Genomic DNA, 22,384 nt, shown 5'->3' on the forward strand with positions numbered 1-22,384 from the left:
GTGGATAGAGAGTTGGTCTGAGGATTGAAGGGTCCCAGGTTCAATTCTGGTCAGGGGCATGTACATTGGTTGTGGGCACATCCCTGGTGGAGTGTGCAGGAGGCAGCTGGTCAATGTTTCTCTCTCATTAATGTTTCTAGCTCTCTATCCCTCCCCTTCCTCTCTGTAAAAAATCAATAAAATATATTTTTTAAAAGTAATAATAAAAAGATGAAATTTGGTTTTTATCCTTAATAACGTGTGTTGAAAGAGAATGAGCAGATTGTTGACTTAACTGACCTGTGTTTTAACCAGGTCACTCTGGCTGCTGTGTGAACAATAGACTGAAAGGGGAAACTGTAAGTAAAGAGGTAAGGCAGGAGGCTACTGCAGAAGTCCAAAGATGAAAGCAGTTTGGGCCAGGTAGTGGCAATATGGTATTGGAATGTGGTTCAATTCTGTATATGTATTTTAATGCAGATTGAATTTACTAATGTCTTCCAATTCAATGCAAAAATTATTGTACCATCTTCTCACAATTTTTCCCTTTTTTGCAACGTGTTTAATAAAGAAAGTTTCAAGGTGTGTTTTTTTTTGTTTTGTTTTGTTTTGTTTTTCCCAGCTATCCAAGTTTCAAATCTGTCAGGAATATTTGAGATAATTTTTTCCAAACACCTCATTTTAAAGAGTAAAAAAACAAGGAAAAGAAAGTGTATATGACTTAAACAACATCACATAGATAATGAAGGATAGAACCTGCACACTGGAAACCAGGTCATCTGGCTCACAGTCCAAGCTTCTTTCCCTTACATTTGGTGATATTTAAGCAGTTAGTACCCATCATTTGAAGTTTTATTGAGTTATTTTGATTTTAAAAACATTGTATGAGAGCTATAAATATCCCAAACCTAAAAGTCTTTAGGGTCTATGTAGATAAGAGTAAAATGTAGGGCATCCATTGCAAAAATGCACTAATTTTCCCGCTGAAGTGTGCCAGCTAAATGAAACATATATGTAGTCCTCCACTTTGGGATCTTGGACAATGCCCATCACTGTACCAGCCAGAAAGGCAAACAAGGATGTTATACTCTAACAGAGGAAACATAAATGCAGATAAGAAATTGCAGTACACACAGGGTTCAAGCACAGTAGAGTAAAATGACTGATTAATGTGGAGTTTTTGTGTGGAAGTGGCAGTTGAAGGGGTTAGCAGGGGAAGACTTCAGACAGACAAAGGGAATAGAGTACTGGTTAAGTCCTTTCAAGCAAAAAGAATTAATATGTGTAAAAGCTGCAAGACATAAAACGATGTGGCACAGACTGACTTATATCATTATATATGTTTTTATAATTCCCCAAGCCTATGTTTGATCGCACATCTGTCTAGAATGGAATTCTTACTCTCTCCTGAAAATAAGTCAAAATGGAACAAATTCTTAAAAAAAAAAAAAAAAAAAAAAAAAAAAAAAAAAAAAAAAAAAAGGAACAGATTCCACACATGTTTGAGATGCTAGGAAGTCTGAAATTCAATATTTTTTCAATATCCCTGACTTTCCCTAATCTGTTAGGAATTAGGTACCCATAGAACTAAGTATGACATTCCCAAGACAGAGATTGCATTCATTAGCAAATATGAACACTCCAAACCCAAGGTACAGAGTAGAATTACCAGTTATATCTGCAGTGATAAGAATTATCTGGAGGACTTGTCAAAACAGACTGCTGAGTCCAGCCCAGAGATTCTGTTTCAGTAGATCTAGGGTGAGGCTCAAAGAAGTGTATTTCTAAAAAGTGATGCTGATACCAGTGGTTCCAGGACTAGACACTTTATGAACTGCTGATTTAGAGTACTCTTCAATACCCCTCAGCTTAAGGACCTTTAAAGTCTTTCGTGTAACAATAGCTGCCAGCACTAAAAATTTTGTTTCTGTGACAATGGCCACTGTCTACTAGCTCCTTGTAAACATGGATCCTCACCCCTACTGATGAGACTAACAACCAAAAACAACCGTCAACACAGAACTGTGTTTTAGGCATTACTTTAAGCTCTTTTCATGAATCAACTCATTTCTTCTACCCAATGACCCTTCAATCTAAGTATTATGATGACTCCCCCTTTCTACCTTAAAGGCACATAATCTCAAATCAAATAAGCCTAAATTTAATTCTGGCTTTATCATTATGTGTGTGACTTATCAGATTTTTATACACTCTATGAAAATATTACATCAGGATTTGTAAAAAAAAGATTTCTTGCCAGTAACATACCTTTTGGTATTTATGGAAATGGAATCTGTGAATCAGTTTTTCTGAGTATATATATTCATTTCCACATAAGAATAAAGGAAAGGCTATCAAAATCTTAGAGATCCCATGTTCCTCTCATTTTGTAAACTCAGAGATTATATAAATCTGAGAAAGTGTATGTGATTTTCCCAAGGCCAAATACTGGTCACCTCACAGAGCCATGGGCAAACTAAAGACAATCTCAGTCACTCAGCTCTTTTTAGGAATACACTTAGTTAAGTAACTCCCATAAGATTCTCACCCACTGTGTATACTACCTATACATATTTGCCCATAAATACTCATAGAGAAAGTCGAAGGAAGGCTAATTTCAAATTGCTCATGTTTTGCTTTACTGACCAGAGGGACACATGAGAGCAGAAGTCTTAGGATCAAAAAGAAATATAAGATCAATAAGAAGTTAAGGGGCCAGGGTAATAAAATAAGCATGGAAAGTAATTCCCTTTTAATTTTATGTGGACGGGTAAACTATTCAAGGACATAACTGGTTCCTTTTAATGTCTCCACAAATATTATTTGGATAAAAAGTCTTTAAACTTAAAACACAATCAACAAAGGCACATTTTGAACAAATGTCCTTCACTTCTAGCTATGAAAATCAAAAGGCAATGTTTTTCCTTTCTGAAAAAATCAATTGAAGTAACTGCATTCATAAGCTAATACTAAAAATTAATTTTGCTCTTGAAAAGATATGCAACTATACAAGTAACAACATTTCATCTGCCAGAGTGTTGCTCAGGATTATGTAATAATCTTGCTTAAAGAAAATCAGCAGGATAACACATGAATTCTTCTTATTATTATCCAACTTGACTTCACACCTACCAAGTTGATGTCCTAATCTTAAAGTACAGATGAAACTAAAAGAAAATAATGTCCCTATAATTGGGTACGGCATAGTCCTTAATTTCCTATGAGGACTAATATGTGTGCGTATTCTTAAGTAGGTGAAAGAGATGAACCCCTGGTTAAAAAATGCCCCATGTTAGAGGGAGAACACATTTTTATAATTATTGCAACATCCCTTATGCCCTTGATAATTTTTTTCAACTAACCATTTGGAGCATATTTCTGTTCATAGTTTAGCAATACAGACAGTCTGTTGGCTTTGGCTATATCTATGTACTTGTGACTAGTGATATCAAAATATCATATGTTTGGTATTGTATAGAAGACATAACTAGATGACTAAATTTTCCAAATTTCCAATTTGATTCCTGAAACTCAGATACAAACCATTTTGAAATGTTTTTCTTTATGCTGAACTCATGGTGAATTTAGTATATTCATATAATCTGAAGAAATTGCATTTGTATTTATAATTGGTAGTTAGGAACTCAAAATATCAGAGATCTAGAATAAAAAAAATCTCAATAATAAATTCCAAAGTAGTTAAATATTAAGTATAAAGATAAAACAATACTTTAGGAAAATAAACTATGAAAAACAATTTTAAATAATCTTGGAATGAATAAAGACTTTCTAAATAGGAAAAAAAAGCTGAGGGCATAAAAGCATACTTTAAATAAAAAATAAAATAAATAAAGCTTGGCAAAAAAATATACAGATAAGAATTTAAAAAGTAAAGATATTTGCAACTCATATAACATAGAGCTGGTTTTTAAAATATAGACTTCCTACAAATGAAAATATGAACATTTTATTAAAACAAATATAAATAGACATTTCATAGGAAAAAAATTGTAACCCTAGCTGGTTTTGCTCAGTGGTTAGAACGTCGGACTGCAGACTGAAGGATCCTGGGTTTGATTCCAGTCATAGGCACATGCCCAGGTTGTGGGCTCAATCCTATATAGGGGGCGTGCAGGAGGCAGCCAATCAATAATTTTCTTTCATCATTGATGTTTCTAGCTCTCTCTCCCTTTCTTTTTCTCTCTGAAATCAATAAAAATACATTTTTAAAAAAGAAAAAAAAAATAGATGATTCTTAAAATAGATGTATAGGTGCCCAACTTAACACAAGATAAGAAAAATTAAAATTTATGTTTTTAGGCAACATAGAATCAAAATTTTGGTAACATATTTGATTGACTAGAAGATAAAGAAACAAATGCTCTCAGTGTAAATTTGCATGACAAAGAGCAAATATATTTCAAAATTATAAAAACACATAAACCATAACTCAGCAATTTTACTTCTAAGAATCCATCCTATAGATACTCTTGCACACATGCAAAATAACTCATACACAAATATATTCTTTATAACATTGTTTGCATTAGCAAAACATTAGAAATGACTGAAATGTTCTTCAATAGGAAATCTGGCTAGAAAATTGCCCCATTCAAATATGTGTTAATATGGAAAACATTTATTGATATAACATATTGAGTTAAAGGGGGTGTGGAATAAGATACATACCATGGAGGTATAGATAAATAGTACTATACTAGGGGCCCAGTGCATAAAATTCATGCACAGGGGGAGGTCCCTCAGCCCAGCCTGCACCCTCTTCAATCCAGGACCTCTCAGGGAATGTCCAATTGCTGGTTTAGGCCCCATAGGTATAGGGTCTAAACCGGCAGTTGGACATCCTTCTCACAATCTGGGACCGCTGGCTCCTAACTGCTCCCCTGACAGCCTGGTCACCCCTAACTGCCTCTGCTTGCTGAGCTGGTCACCCCCTAACTGGTCCCCTGCTGGCCTAGTCACCCCCTAACTGTCCAGAAGGAAGTTGGATGTCCAGAAGATGTCTGGTCAATCCAGTCTAATTAGCATATTACCATTTTATTAGTACAGATATGTTGATAAATGCATAGATTATACATGGAAGAAAACAAAGAAATGTGACCTGATAAAAGAGAAGAGAGGGACAGAAGATTGCTTTTGTCTGAGTCAGTGCCTTCCAGCTATAAAAACACACTCATAATTGAACAAAGTTGAGATTAATGACTCAAAGCAAAGAGGAAAAATACACAACATGGCAGAACTGGGTGGCTTAGTAAGAAGTTGTCAAAAGAGGACTTATAGGATTTATTATGTGATTTTTTAGGGAGGCTCCATTAAATGTAGAGTTACTCCCGTTGGATGTCCTAAGGAAGATGTACCTTCAGGCAACCAATTGATGTTACTCTCAAAGAAATACTCATGTTTTCTGATTAGGATTAAAAATAAAATAATCTCAGAACTGAAGGAGACCTTAAACACCAGTGAATTCTGAGACTATCCCAACCATCACCATCTTCTTCTATTTCCCACACCAAAATGGTTTTCTTGTAAAATCCTTTTTCTTTACTAAAGCAAAACATGAAAAAAAAATTTAAATAATCTTGAAATGAGTAAAGCCTTTTCTAAATAGGAAAAAAGTACTAAAGGCATAAGAGCATCTATACTAATAATAGGGTAGGGTAATATGCAAATTGATCATATCGCCATCACTGTAACAACCAATCAGCAGGCTGTTTGCACAGCAGGTGTAGTTGGGCAGGGACTTGCAGCACTGGGGACTTGGGCAAGACCATGGCAGAGAGCCCTCTCTGCACACCTGTGGTGGAGGACCACAGGCACACAAAAAAGCCTCCAACAAGGACCCAGCCAGGGGTCTGCAGGCTTGTGGCCCTGGCCAGGGGTCTGCAGGTGTGTGGAGGTTTACAAGGAGCTGACCCGGGGGTGGGGCCACATCAGGAGCCTCCGTGCATCTGCACTGGTGGTCCACAGGCCTCCCCTGGCTCCGGCCTACCTCTTTGGGGCAATCCATCCAGGAGCCATGAATGGGTGGGTGGGGTCGACAGCTTTGGGATGATGGATTGCAGGGCTTCTGCACTATGACACGGCACAGGCCATGCTTGGGCCCTCCCTCCCCCCTGCCCCAAGTGCATGAATTTTGTGCACCGGGCCACTGGTATTTTAATTTAAAAAATGTAAAGCAAGCATGGATAAACAGTAAAAAGAGTAAAAATATTTGCAACTCACATAACATAGGACTGATTTTTTAAATACTAGCTCCATGTGTCAACACAGCATCTGTTTGAATATCTCCAGTGTTACTCTTGTGCTAATTAACCAGGCAGTTCATTCCACATCAAATGGAGCTTAGTATTGTTCAAAGGGAAAGAGAACAAAACATTTGGTTATAATATCTTAATTGTTTTCACCCCAGCATGTTTGACCTCTTCAAATGCATCTTCTCCTCTAGTATCCAGGAAGCAGAGTAATTACCTTTTTAATGTTATGTAAAATATTCCCATTAATACTCTCCAAACTGCAATTGTTGTGGGTTGGGGTTTTGTTTTGTTTTTTTTGTATCAGTGCTCCAACATAGTTTTGTATCTTTTGTTGTAATAACATTTGCAGAGATTCTTATCCATTACTGCTGACAAAGCCATGTGTTTTTTCACTCAATTGCATGTAATTAGTCTTTTCTTCAGGAACAAAAGAACAGGTGTTTATATCTATTCTATGCAAGATACCATAGTAAGGTTGGTTGAATCTAATGATGTCTAGTGAATCAAACAGCATAATTCTGACAAATGCTCATAGTAACAAGATTTTTTTTTAAAAAGCAATTAAATGTTTTTACGCCTGCCCACACAAAGTGGAAAAAGCAAGGCATTTTAACATTTTAGGATTTATAATAATTTTCTATTAAAAGTTGAGTAACATTTAAATCTTTCTCTAATGTTTTAAATTCCCACTCAGAAAATATATGAATAAAAATTATGTTTTAATTGAAAAATTTACCAATGAAAATATTGGGAAGGGGTATCAGAAAAAAGCATATTAGTAAAAAAAAAACAAAGTAGTAAAATCTGAACAAAGCCTAAAGCTCAGTTAATAGCATTGTGCCAGTATTAATTCTCTAGTTTTTCATAATTATACTATTGTTACATAAATTAGTACTATTAGGGAGGTGAGTGAAGAGTACACAGGGATTCCTGTATTACTTTGTAATTTTTCTGAAGTCTAAATTTATTTCAAAAGGAAAAAATAAAAATAAAAATGTTTGGCTAAGAAGAGTATTTAGCCAATGGCCTAAGTAAACTTTTACATGTCTGCACAAGGAAACATTCATTCATTTGTTCCATTTATGTTGAGTACTTATTATATATCTGAGAGATCATTCTAAGTTCTAAAGCTATATCAAAGATGAAAGCAAAAGTCTGTTTATTCATGAGACTAACATTCTCCTGGGAGGAAGATAAAAAATAAACAAATACACAGCAACAATATATATGCCAGGTAGTCATTACAGCTATGAGGAGAGGGAAAAAATAGAGTATCAGAATAAAGAAAGCCAAGATGAGATATATCATTTTATAAAAGATGATCAGGGAAGGTCGTTTTAACATCTATCAGAAATTTCTTGACAGCACTGTTTGTAAAATGCCCTAAAATATAAAAGATGATTATCCACAATAAAAGAGAATAGATAAATATATTGGGACTATTCATGTAATAGGTTACTCTACAAAAAAAAAAAAAAAAATCAAGCAAATATATAACCATATATGCATCTCAAAACCATAATATTAGGGAAAATTATATATTTATGTACAGTAATAGTTGCACTTTTTAATAAACATTTAAAAACATACAAAACAATACTTGATTTAATAGACATATATGAAAGACTGTATTTTCAATATAGCATTATATGTATTAATATTATATGTATAAGGTGGAGCAAAAGTAGGTTTACAGTTGTAAGTATGGAAAACACAGTTTATTCTTTTATTATTATTTATTAATTATTATATTATTTTCTATACAAACAACTGTAAATCTACTTTAACCCCACCCTGCATATAAGTATTTGTGTATAACATATGTGTGTAGGCATATATTTACAGTAGTCATTGACCCAGCATCAGCAGAGAAAGCACTTACAATTATTTTTCTAGCAAGAGTGAAGGAAGGATTTGTCTTAGCTGAGGCCGCACTTTCATCTAGCCTTCTACCTTCACTCCATGATAAATTGCATGCATCCACAGGGCAACTATCTGGGTTACAGTTGCATCCTATGGAATTGACTATGGTTACCTGACTTAGTTGGGGATTGAATCTATCAATTTCTAATTTTTCAATATTTTTTTTAAAGGCGGGATGGAAAGTACAGAGAGAGGATGTTAATGTTATCATCTCTGGCCACCTCATTTCCTAGGAAAATAAACTGAGATCAAGGGATACCTCAGAGATAGCATGGGTGACACAGCTTAGTGATCTCCCTGGTTCTTTCCATCTATACTTGTTGCTTGCTAGACTAAATCCACATTCTTGTGCAGATGCAATAGATGGAAATCCTACATGGAAAATGAACCATTCTCATTCTTCTGTCCTCAGTTGAAAATGTGAATCATTTAAAGAATGCATACTCACAAACACAAACCAACAATGCAAACCACAATAAGCTAATCAACCACTTTGAAGAAAACTGGAATGGAATTCTTGAAATAAGATTTTCTTCTTTACTATAATTCATATTTTGTAATGTATAATATTAAGTGAACAAAGAATAATTTGGAAGGGGTGGGCAAGATCATTTTCACACTTTAGGAATTGTAGATCTTTCCTCAAATCTTTATTTTTAATTGAAAATATACCTCATCATAAAATATCAGGCTTCTTAGATTACCTTATGCAGTTATGTTTTGGTAGATAGTCAGTCTGACTATAAAATCATATCCATCAGAAGACAAATTCAATTGGACATATATTTAATGAACATTTACTATACACTCAAAAGTAAGATTCTAGTAGTGAATACAGATAAACTTTAAAAAATACTATGGCACCCCACCTCATTTTAGAACACAAATTTTCCTCAGTTTATGCAGAAAATGAAAGGTATGATGACAATGAACATCCTTATGCTAAGGTTTGTATTGAAAATATTTCCAAAATTAAAATATACTTTATTAAAACTTGATGATTTTGTTGAATTATTAAACTTATCAACTCTAAAGTTGAATTAGTTAAAAATTATTTCCAGTGATATTATTAAATTCATGCATGGTAGGGGGGCGAGGGGGTGGTCCCCTCAGCCTGGCCTATACTCTCTCACAATCTGGGACCACTGACTCCTAACCACTCTCCTGACTGTCTCCCTGATCACCCCTAAGCACTCTGCTTGCCTATCTCATTGGCCCTAACTGCCTCTGCCTGCCTGCCTGATCACCCCTAATTGCCTCTGCCTTGGCCCCTACCACCACAGCTTCCTCTGGAATGATGTCCCAAAGGTCGTTTGGCTATCCAGTCTAATTAGCATATTCTGCTTTTATTATTATAGATAATATCTGGCATTTTATATTAAAAATATAAACAATGTTTCAGGTCCACCAATGTTAATTATCTTGCTCTTATCACATATGCTATAAATCATAATGTTATTTTAATATATTTTATATTTTCTAAATCTAAATAAAATAACATGCAATATACATATGTATCCAATATTTATATTAAGAAGTAATTTTTGTCTGCCTGAAATGATGTTCTAAGAGTTATTTTAACATGTTTACTATTTAATTCTAAGACTGAAAACACTGTCTTGTGCTGTAAAGTCTGCCTTGTTTCTATGAGTACATATCATCCTGACTACAAACACTGGGATGGAAGGAAAACTGGGTGGAACTTCTTTGGGCTTCCTAACTTCTCATTCAGTACACAACCTTTCTCCATTATTGTCTCTTTGCTATAGGGAATCATAGCAAGAAAAATATACCTATTTAATTGTAGATAAATAGTTCAAAGGCAGCCTGGCCATGCTTTAAGAATATAATACTGGGCTATACATTTTATTGTGAATGGATTGCAACAATCTAATGTTTCTTACTGTAGTCGCTGTTTTCGTCCTTGGTCCCATCAATGGTACCATCTGGGTGCATCTGCAGGAAATATCCCTGCTGGCTGAATAACCTTGTCACAATTCCTTTCAGCTGGGGTTCTGCAAAACAAAAAGAAATAATTATTCAAATTGGTACTTTGTTTATAAAAATGCTCAATTGAAAATTGCCAGAAACATTTTCTAAGTAAATGCATAGATGCCAAAGGCTTAAATATTAAAATAAGTATTTGAAAAGGGAGCATTTCAGGAACATATCTTCTCTTCTTATTCCTTCCAGACGTAGGACCATAATACTATGCAGCAATAAACCAAATGTAAATAAATAGAAGCTAATTATGATTAGCAAAACACAGAGGCATACTAAAAAGTGAATTACTTCTCTCTCCCATGCATCTAGTGTCTGACTGCAAGTTTATGTTCCCATTCCAGAATCACTGTTTAGACCAAGCTGCCCCTATAGTTCTTAAACTTCCAGCAGTAATAATTGACTCCTGGAAGAACTCGGTTTCTGCTGAATGTCAACTATCCATCAGAAACTTCTAGGTTTTGAAATTCTGGCCAAGTTCAGTCAGAAAAAATGGCTTGGATGAGAACCATAAGAAAGAGCAAAAACCATGGCCAGAAGTTGTCACAGGAAAGTATGTGGAAACAGATTTCACCTTCAAGAAATACCTGACCAGAGTGGAGACAGTACTACAGTGATTTTTCCAGCCCCTAATAAATCAATTTGTTTATATTTCTCTAATTATTTCAAATTTGAAGTGGTTGGTCCTCAGCTTTTAAAAATTCCCTCTTATGAATACCACCAAACTGAACTTTGTAAACACATTTGAATTTTTGTACATCACCTAAAATAAATATTTAGTGCTTCTCAATATGGTGCTGACTGACAGCAACAATCCCTTTTCTATAGCATCACCACCATCTTTATTTCTACTTCAGTGCTGAGCAAAAATTAGATTATTCTAGTGCATTTGTAGACCTAATTATTTCATAAAAATAAGAACAAAAAGTTCTGCTTCTCAAGGCAAAGATAGAAAACATATGATTGAGGCAAAAATAGAAAACATATAATTGCTGAAGTGGCAACATGTTATCCTTAAAGGGACAATCACCAAATTTCAACTACTGACAGTCAACTTCATTCTTTCACCCACTTTTTAAACCAATATTCACTCTGAATCTCTTTTTGTCATGCAATATGCTAGGTACTGTGTGTTAAACTGAACACATTTATTCACATTCAGGTCTAAATAAGAATTCTAGTCAAGGATTCAATGAATTTAACTTTTTGGGAATGGATCTGTTCCCTATAGCATTTGCCTATGATCACACTTCTGCACATATGACTTGATCACACATATTTGGGGAAATGAGGCGATGCCTGTATAAACATGTCCTGTTCAAAGCAATCCTAAGAATCAGGAAAAAATGCCTAAAATTTTGGAAAGGAGGAAGGAGGGTTCAAAAAGAGAAAATGAACTGAACTTAAAATTTGCCATACTGATTTATAACCATAATTATCTTTGTAAGTTAAATTTATTTAATTTGTGGACCATAATTTCCTCACCAATAATATCTAAAAAGTTAAAGAACTTTAGGTCCCTCCTGTGAGTCTCTATTGACTGTGTACATTAGAATCATCTGCCCTGAGTGGTGGCAGAAATCAAGAAATGTGTGCATCTTCAATGTGCTGATTCCAAGAGCCCCACCCAATCTGACATACTGGAACATGTTGGAAGAGCATGGAGCTGGCTAACCAACCTCACTACAAAAAAAAAAAAAAAAAAAAAAAAAAAAAATCCTATACCCCAACTGCCATCTATCAAATCTTACCAACTTTCCAGAGTTAGTTCAAGACCACCTCCTCACTAAAGAATTGGAGGTCGTAAGTGAGAATCACTTTCATAACTAGAGGAAGTAAAAGGATACGTGTGCCTCTGCTGTGAAGCTAACTGATTGCCCGGCAGGTCCTGCTGTGGCACACTTAGCTGTCAGAAGACCCAGCTTTGAGCCACAATTGTCAAGTGGTCTTTAGCAAGTCATTTAACATTTAAGCCCCAGTTCTCACATCTGTATAGAGGGAAAATAATTCCTATTCTAACTACAATCATTGAGAATGTCAAATTAATAAACACATGTGATAGTATGAACTTTAAACACACACACACACACACACAAAAAAAAAAAAACAACAAACAAACAAACAAAAAAAAAACACCCATTAGAGTATAAATACAAATGAAGGTCTAATTTTTCAACCATCAAAATCAAAGAAACCATGTGAGGTAAAAGGAGTATTCTGTGAACAGACTCTGTCTTCTGATTTCTGTTTTAATAAAATAGTAAGTGAGTTTGTTGAAGTCATTAAAGTAAACAGAACGCTAAGAGTAGAAACTATAAAAAGATAGAAGGAAAAGGACAACTCTTATAATTCATATTTTCTTTCTATTCAGCATGATACGATCCCTTTAAGAACTTATGTTTTTTGTTGATTATGAAATGCATGGCAGCTGAGTCATTAATGCCTACAAATGATTGTGTTGTTTTGTTTTGTTTGTTTTTTTTGTAATCTTTTTCTGTAGCTGTAATTAAGCACCTCTTTTGCTATAGTGAAACTATCCATAAGCCACCCCCACTGTTGATGCCCTGAGAATTCAGGTTGCTTATTCCTGTTCAAAATAATGAGCATTAGGCTTTTATACCAAACCCCACTGCTCAAGAGAAGAGTCAGAACAAGCTCCAAGTTTGAGTTTTAATGATGTGATGACCTATGAAAGTGAATGTCTTACACTATAGATGTTTCAAAGGAGGGCTGACCATCCATTGAACAAATGTCCTGAACCTAGGATGTGTCATAGAAAACAGTATCACCTACCCTACAGGTCTATATCCTTATTACCTCTTATTACCATCTATCAAGTCCTACCAATCATTCTAAGTTCAGCTCAAGATCACCTTTTCTATAAAGGTGTGGTGATCATAACTGAAGATCATTTTGATAATTGGGGGATATGTTTTATTGTATTTTAAAGAAAGGACTTCAAAAGTGAGACCATTTTTTTTGTCATATCTAATATGCTGATGCACTCATCACACATGCTTTTTATTTGTCAGATTTTTCATAGGGGTCTAATAGATTAATAAAACCTTATTTTCCTCAGAGAGTCCCCAGTGTAATGCATGAAACATATGAATATATAATACTAGTGTGGGATAGTTGTTTAATAATGGATAGAAGCAGCATGACATGATGGCACCAAGGAACAAGGGAATAATTCTGTCTCGAGGTTGGAAGAAGGAATCTCATCTGTCACTAGAAAAGTGAGTAGAATCATCATAGGCTAAAAAAAGGGGAAAAAAAGTGAGAGAGAGAAATGACATTTCAGACATTAAAAAAAATGGAGGGAGGCAACAAGCAGCATGGTAGACTCTGGGAAAGATGTAGAGTCTGGAATAGGCATAATATATGGCAGAGGTTCTCAAATGCTGACATGCAGGTAGAGTGACTATTTTTAACAAATGTTCACAGGTCAATAGTGAAATAAGATAAATAGGCTCAATGGATTACATTTTTATTAAGCTTTTTTTCTATTTTATTAGTCTCTTGATTCTAAGATTATGTTTTTCCATTACTTTTTTCTGTTTTTATTCATTGGTGACTAAATTATTATAAGAAGGGGGGGTTGATTTGTTATCTTTTGTACTCTGAAATTATGTAGCAAATACTGTTAGTTTTTCTCCCAAATTAATTTCCTCTTTTTTCTAGGCACCCAGCTAGACCATATGTCCCAGCCTCCCTTGCAGATAGGTTTGGCAGATGCATGAGTATCATATGGAATGTAAGTGAAAGTTATGTGTGTCTTTTTCAGGCCATGGATTTTAAAATAATATATTCTCCTCCAAATTTTCTTTATTTTAACACTGGCTGGATTTAGATGACAAAGCTGTAAGGGATGTAGCAAAATAGAAGAATTCTGAACCCCTGAAAAACTGGTGGAGAAAAAACAGCCATCATAAATACCCATATCAAATAGTTAGATGAATAATAAATAAACTTTGACTGATTGTACACAGTGATTTCCTTCCTATATGGAAATGGATGGAGTGGTGGGGAGTAGCTTTACAGTGGAGAAATCTAAAAAGTAAAAACACTACCGCAGTCATGTCATTGAGGTTAACATGAACAGTCATAAATCATGTTGACAGTATGTACCCTTGATATGATGTGATGAGAAGGGTACTTTATCTCTTTGATGTCCCTTCCAAAATTCCATAACCTTCGTCTAACATCAAACAAATTCCAACTGAAGAACTTTCTAAAATATAGCTGACCAGTACCCCTCCATACTGTCAAGATTATCAAGAATAAGGAAAGTCTGAGAAATTGTCACTGCCAAGAGTAGATTAAGAATACATGTTAACTAAAGATAATGTGGTATTCTAGATGGGATACTCGTACTAGAAGAAAAAAATAGATAGAAATCAAAGAAATCTAAATGAAGTATGTACCACATCAAACAAACAAAACAAAAAAACTTTGCACAGTAAAAACCATCAACAAATCAAAAAGACAATCTACTGAATGAAAGCAGATATTCACAATGATACGTCTCATAAGGGATTAACATCTGAAATTCATAAAGAACTCATACAACTCAAAATTAAAGCTCAAATAATCCAATTTAAAAAAAAAAATTGGCAGAGGACCTGAATAGACACTTCTCTAAAGAAGTCATATATATGTGGCCATATTAAAAACATAGGGAAGATGCTCAAGATCATCAACCTATATGTGCATGTTGACCAATGTTACCCCAGTATGTCTCAGTGGTTGAACATCAACCTATGAACCAATCAATGATAATTCTGGGTGATCACTTCATAAGTTATATAATTTTCTAACCACTCTGATGTACACCTGAAACTAATATAAAATAATATTAAATATATAAACTGTAATTTAAAAAAATAACAAGGTTAAGAATTCATATTCATCACTGCTTCTGCTTAGGATGACAGAGCAATTTCAACAAAATGTTTGAATCAAAGTCACTTAAAAAAGCTGAGACTGGAAGAAGCTATCCAGACATTCTTGCTGGTTTCAAGGGGCAGTTCCCTGATTATACAATAATATAAACTCAGAACAGAGTTGGGACTATTGGGCCCTTATCACACATCTCAAGATGAATACTAGAAGGCAGAAAATGAAGTAAAATTGGAATTTGAAAAGTACCTTGGAATTCACTATCTTCTTTCATCAAAATATGTCCCATCATCAATATCAAAGACTTAAAAAACAGAAAATCTGAGGTCCAAAGTGAGTGTCAAGATATAACCAATACTTTGTGCAAGTGAGAGGTTAGGGGGAAATAAGGTCGAGAAGAAGGGAGAAGGATGGGGAGGGACACTTGGTTGTGCATTCACTATTGGAGTATAGGGTGATAAAGAAGACAGATTATATAAAACTGTGCAAAAATATATTTGTGTGTGTGTGTGTATATATATATATATATATATATATATATATATATATATATATATATGATATTGTACCCAAATTTCAAGAAAATACCCCCATGTAAACTCAAATCTAAAATAAGTAATAGTGATCTAAACTGTGTGCTGGAAACCATACTCAGAGAATTAATAGCACTTATTATGAAAACAAAGGCCATATTTTGAACCCATCAACTCTATATCTACTTAGTACACTCCCTGATGATTTTACTACATTTGTATTTAGTACTCACAACAACTGAATTTGCAAGGCACTTCTTTTCACTGTTCAAATGAGAGGAAGGAGACTCAGAAAAGCTACTCCACTTGCACAAGGTTACAGAACTAGTTACTACAGAGAAAGATCTAGCTCAAAAGTCTGTGGTCCTAGCCATTTTCTGTTCAGTCACTTTAAGAGGGACATTAGCAAAACTAGAACATGTCCAGAGGAAAGGCAGCCAAATAAAGAGGGGACTATGAGCTGTCATATGGAGAAAGCCTGTATGAACAGTGTGTATGTAGCCCAGAGAAGGGGGACCCGGGGGACCTGAGAGCTGTCCCTATTTCTTGAGAGCAGGCAGAATAAAGAAGAAAACAATTTGTCCCAAGTGGATCCCTGGGGATAGAACTATGGCCAAAGGATGAAAGTTACAAGAAAGCAAGTGAAAGAGAACTTTCTGTAAATTGTATGCAAACAGAGAACAGGCTGTCTACAGAAAGAATAGGGTCTATACCACTTAACAGGAGCAAACAGGTGAAGCAGAAAAAAACTACAGGTCAGAGCAGCAGTGAAAGATATGGATGACTCCAGTGGCTAAGGCATCTGCATGACCATGCAAGATCCTCTCCAACCCAAGGTCTTGAAAAGCATTTGGATAAACCAGACAGCCTGCTAAATGCAAGCTCACTTTTCTGTGTTTTAGTTTGTGTTTGGGACAAGGAATTGGAAAGATGTTAACTAGGCATCCTAAAAATGCAGTTTGTTGGAACTATTACACATGAATTGTGCAGTAATTTGATGAGGCTTTTTAATCAGCCTCTGGGTTTACAAATGGGCTCTCGGTCTGAAGGTGGAATGTTAGCCACTTAAAGGAGCTGAGATTTCACAGGCTGTTCAATGTGATTTTTGTCAAGTGCTTCTGGGGCCTCAACTGCTACAGATTTCAAAATTAGACAATTAGGGTCAGATGTTGTTCATAAACAGATATGTTTCTGGCTAAAGGCTAGAGACTAGAGCACATTTACATGGCACAAATCAAATTCCCAAACAAATCAGAAGATACAGTAAGACATCTGAAAGAGGATGGACATTTCGGGGGCTTTTGAACACACTGCAAACATTACAACCACCCTGAGCTGTGGGAATCCATTACAAATACATGTTGCTCGGTTAAAGAGGCTCCTCATTCACTCAGAAGATTTCAGTGCACACACCGAAAGGAGCACCCGCAGGAATAGAACACGAGGAGGATACTGGTCCCCATGGCCTAGCAGAGTCTGCTTTGTGGAGTAGAGAGAGTCCCATCCTATCTGAGTCCTCAGTCTCTCCACCCATCAAATAAAAGTTACAGATACCATGAGCAGTAACTACCCACAATGAGCCATGGGGATCTTTATAAACTGCTAATAATTGCATCTATCCATCCGAGCATATTTATTTTCCCAACCAATAGATATTAATAGCACACTTCATTCAAAAGACAAGTATTTATGGAGCACTTGGCTTTCTGGAGGGTATTCCTCTAGATACAGGTGATAACCATGGCGTGCTATCACACCAGCTCTCAAAAAAAAAAAAATGCCCAAAACTCGATGTTCATGAGTCTCATTCCTATGGTGTAAATACCTCACCACTGCAGACTTAAAACTACTACTTGTCATCCCTGAATGCGGAGGTGGTGTTGAGACTGGCCTAGCATAATCAGCTCCAGCACAGCACTGCATACAACAGAGAACAAGCCAGGAGGCTTACATTCTAGTAGACAAGGAAAGAGATAAACAATCCACACATATAAGTGCTTTAATGACAACAAAAGTAATTAAAACAAATGGAGCATGCAGGGGATGCATTGCTACTATGGACAGAGTAGCTAGAAGATGACATCACAGAGACCTGGTTGAGGAGAGGGAGCCAACCATGGGGCACGTCTAAAAGAAGAGCACACCAAGTGCAGGAAACAGCAAGTGCGGAGTAATCCTAATACTTAAAAAGATTAGGAAGCTTAGGATTAGATGCTCTCTGAAGAGCTTTCCTCCAAACCAGAAGTTGGCAAACTTCGGCCCTGCCCCTGCCAATTTTGTAAACAAAGTTTGGCTGGAACACAGCCAGACCCATTCATTCACCCATTGGCTACTTTCATGCTACAGCAGAGATGAGTAGTTGCAAGAGAGGTCCCACAGCCTGCAAAGCCTGAAATATTTACTAATGGCCCCTCACAAAGAAAGCTTGCCAATGCTTGTTGCAGACCCTGGCTGATGCAGGTTCCTTCCCCTGAAACACAGCCTCTGCCTCCCTTCTCAGCCCAGAACTCCTCAGTCTTCTGAGCTCAGCTTTCTTCCACAGGGCCTTCCCTGACACCCTGAGGGAAATTTAATCACTCCCTCTGCAGAGCTCCCTGGGCACAGGTTAGGAGAGGACTCCCCACAGGGTTCCAGCTGCCTGCTTATGCTGAGGTCTCTGCTACTGAACTAAAAGCTGCTCAAGGGCAGGGAGCTTGAATTATTCATCATTCCCTCCCACCAGTTACGCAGTGCTAGGTGCAGGGTAGGTGAGGAGTGTTCACATGTTGAAAGAAAGGAGATAAGTCATATCTAGTATTTTTCATTGTCACCTGTGACTTTCAGAGGAGCTCCTCATTTGTAAGAAAGCTGTTACAGCCTTTTAATATAATGCCTCTGGCCTTCAATGTGTATTTTTTTTTCACCTTTACAGCTTCAGCTGCTCCACATTGAACAGTCTGACAAGCACAGCAACATCCTGCATAAACTGCATAGTTTCCAAAGCCCCGAGTTGCCTGGAACGTCAGTGGGAATCAAGTGACCTTGAGACAGGCAATCCTTAACCTTCATGCTACCTCAAAGCTAAACGGAAAGAAAGGATGCGCTTTTCCCCAGGATGCTCTTCTCTGAGGCAGCCTGAGCAGCAGAAGACAGGGGAAGCAGGGCAGGGAAATTGAGCTGGGATGTTCAATGCCGATAAGGCCGGGATAGTTGTACTGAGCCAATTTTATGCCTCATACCATTAGCCCTCTCCCTCCCTGTTTCTACTCTATAAGATGCTCATGAAATTTTAAAATAACTCAAACACTATTTATCGACTTTTGACATGCACTAGGTGCTGGGTACAAAGATGAGTAAGGTGCAATTCCTGCCTCAAAGGTACCCATGGCCTAATCAGAGAGACACATACACAACTAACATTACAACAGGGGCATGAACAGTGCTGTCAGACAGGAATCAACAAAATGCCTTGGCATAACAGAGCAGAGATGCTAATTTTACCCAAGATGGTGGGTTCTGGGACAAGAGGCAGTTGAGAAAAACTTTAATGATAAAACAATACGCTAGACTTCACCTTGAATAAACAGGCAGCATCGGCAGTGGCCCAGGAGAACTGGGCAAGCAGATAGGTGAGGCCAGGGTGTTGGGAAAAAAGGGGGTGTACTCAGTGGCTAGAGGTCATAGCATAAGAATAATATGGGTCCAGAACACTCAGATTGCCTTAAGCAAATATAAGTTGTACTTACCCTTTAAACCAATGAGTTCCAAACACTTCTAACCATACAACCCTATCTGTAAAAATTTTATAACTTTCACCTCCATTAATGTATATTTATCCAATATAATAAAGAGGTAATATGCAAATTGGCCATCACTCCAACACACAAGTTGGCCACCACCATGTGGTCAAAGATGGCTGCCACAGGATGGCCAGCAGGGGACAGCAGTGGTGGGCAATCAGGCCAGCAGGGGAAGGCAGTTGGGGGTGATGAGGCCTGCAGGGGAGGACAGTTAGGGGAAACCAGGTCTTCATGGGGAGGGCAATTGGGGGCAACCAGGCTAACAAGGGAGGGCAGTTAGGGGTGACCAAGCTGGCAAGAAAAGGCAGTTAGGGGTGACCGGGCAAGCAGGGGAGGGCAGTTGGGAGCAACCAGGCCAGCAGGGAAGCAGTTAGTTAGGTGTCAATCAGACCGGCAAGGGAGTGGTTAGAGGGTGACCAGGCTGGTAGGCAGAAGCTATTAGGGGCAATCAGGCAGCCAGGCAGGCAGGGGAGCAGTTGGGAGCCAGTAGTCTTGGACTATGAGAAGGATATCTGACTGCCCATTTAGGCCCAATCCTTGAGGAGTTCCTGATTGGAGAAGGTACAGGCTGAGCTGAGGACACCTGTACTCTCCATGTACGAATTTTGTGCACCGGGCCTCTAGTTATTTATAAATTTCATGTATGTACCTCTCCATATACTGTGTATACTATAAATCAATGTTGAAATGTTTAAATGATACCAGTGTAAATATAAATAAAAGTTAAAATAGTTTATCTCCACACAATTGTCTTGCCCCATCCACTTCAGATAGGAAAAACCTGGGTACCACAGAATTAGGCAATGGGGAAACACTAAAGGTCTTTAAGTCTGGGGATATATGATGAAGGCAGAATGTTAGCAAGCCGAATTATGGAACAATAGAGATGGTGAATTAGAGTAGGTGGCAATTGGTCATGTCATGGAAGCCACTTAAGGACCCATTACACATCATAAGGGCCTTGGTCAGGCAGTGGCACTGAGTGAAGAGACGATGTCAGCCTGAGGCATGACAGTGCATGGCAATGCTTCATAGATGACAGGATGTATAAACCCTCTTCAGTTCCAGAAAAAATGTGTGGCTTCTTGGTTCTTAAGTTCACATCGATCATTAGCCTTCTAAGGAAGCCCTAGAAGGGGGAGGGTTAAGTGTGGCATGCCATTGAAATGTGAGGATGAAGGAATCACAACATGAGCATTCCCTCCCTGCCAACCAAATTATTTACTTGCCTTTCTATTGATTTCTGTTCATGAAGAGGCTATTCATTACAGTCAACCTCAGTGAGTCACAACCCTCTGGTCTTTATCCCCCAGGGATGTAGACCTGGAATGAACACTGCCTTCTAGTCAACTGACAACTGTGCTCTGGAGAACTCAGAACACACAACATCTCAAACATGAAGGTAGTCCGAGATTCTTAAACGTTTAGAATCAGAAAAGCTAGTCAGTATGATCTAAGTCCAGGCTCATTCTACAGATGGAAGACACAGAATAGTAGGGCAAGGGGCGCACATCTTCAGATTCCCTAGATTCAGGGCTTTTTAATGCAAAAGGTCCCTTCTGTCCTGGTCCTCAGCCAAGCTAGCTGTATAGTATACAGAAAACTTCATTTCTTTGTGCACAGGCATACTTTGCTTTTAGGGAAATTGTTTGAATGAATAGGACCTGCTTCTGATGTTCTAAGACTACCCAGTGCAGGGAGCGGGGGGAGGGTAATAAAGAGTAAAGGGGATCAAATACATAATAATGAAAAATATTTGGCTTTGGGTGGTTGGGCACATGATGCAATATACAGATGAAACCTATATAATCTCATTTACCAATGACACTCCAATAAATGTAATTTTAAAAAGAATGCACATTATAGTGTGTTATATGATCAGGAAGTGATCATGCTCATAGGGGTAGATTTAACTTTCAGACAGTATTAATGAGGATACAGAGACCCAGGGTTAGGAGCAATAGAGATGGGCAAATTCTCCTGAGTTTTATACACAGGCAATAATTGCCAAGCATTTACCACATAAGAGAGACTTGATGTGGATTATTTCTCTGAACTCTCACAGAAATAATTTTAAATAGGCCCTATCACTGGACCTTTTTTATAAACTAAGAAACTGGAGCTTGCAGAGGTTAAGTGATGTGCTCTAATAAATGCCAGAACCAGGTGTGGAACCAGATCCCTCTGCTCCCTACACCTTCTCATTGTCAATCATTGTCTCTTCAAAAAGGCTAACATGATGATAATTCTCTCTTCTTCCTTAACTGTGATTGGCCCACACAAATGGTAGAAACCCTATGAAGCAAGAGACTGGAAATAAAGGGACTGGCAAACATTAAACTGGAGTTGAAGACATGGCTTTTGGCCTCCTGAAACAAAAAAAAAATTAGGGGGGGGGGGTGTAGACACTGCTATGTATGCAAAAACTTTTCTGTAATAAAGCATCTCATTTGGCATAGAAAAATCTTCTTAAGACTTAAAGCCTTTTTACAGAGATACATTTTTTGGCACCAGAAGTAAATGACCAGGATGAGTTATTTGGGAGAGCATAGGCATGGCAGTTGCCTGAGAGGAGAGGAGCTGCACAGTGTCAGATCTGTCCTAGAACTACCTTTATCTCAGAAGAGGAGATCTGTTCATTCAGATTGACAAGCCTGGGGAATTCCCTGAAACACCACGCATATAAATTACCTGCAGGCAAAATGCTATTGTGTTAAAATGTGGCCTTAAGTCTATCATTTGTTTTAATAGCATTCACCAAGAAAAATTTGCAGCATCAACCAGAGTGAGTTGAAGAGGTAATAATAGTTTCCATAAAAAAACAATTCATAGCTCCAAAAGCACATCAATCAGCCTCAACTCAGTGGCACGCTCAGTCCAGACAATGTGCTGCAGTGGGGAGCATGGCCCAGGGGGATCCTGACACCTGGGATCTGATGCCCACTGTCGGCTCCTCTCCATCCCCATTGCCACCACCTTTGTCTAGGCCACCAAC

At 37.3% G+C, this 22,384-nt stretch overlaps 1 protein-coding gene across 4 annotated transcripts in view; it reads right to left on the minus strand.

Moving 5' to 3' along the window:
* Window positions 1–22,384, minus strand: part of FGF12 (fibroblast growth factor 12) — a 508,911-nt gene that overhangs the window by 189,856 nt on the left and 296,671 nt on the right. For all 4 annotated transcript variants that reach the window (XM_036446555.2, XM_045583847.1, XM_036446554.2 and 1 more), the window contains one exon: window positions 10,079–10,189. In XM_036446555.2, the coding sequence (XP_036302448.1) occupies window positions 10,079–10,189 (111 nt within the window). The remainder of the gene's footprint in view (window positions 1–10,078; window positions 10,190–22,384) is intronic.

Source organism: Pipistrellus kuhlii, unplaced genomic scaffold (assembly GCF_014108245.1).
Source record: "Pipistrellus kuhlii isolate mPipKuh1 unplaced genomic scaffold, mPipKuh1.p scaffold_m20_p_2, whole genome shotgun sequence".
In the NCBI taxonomy this organism is placed as follows: Eukaryota; Metazoa; Chordata; class Mammalia; order Chiroptera; family Vespertilionidae; genus Pipistrellus; species Pipistrellus kuhlii.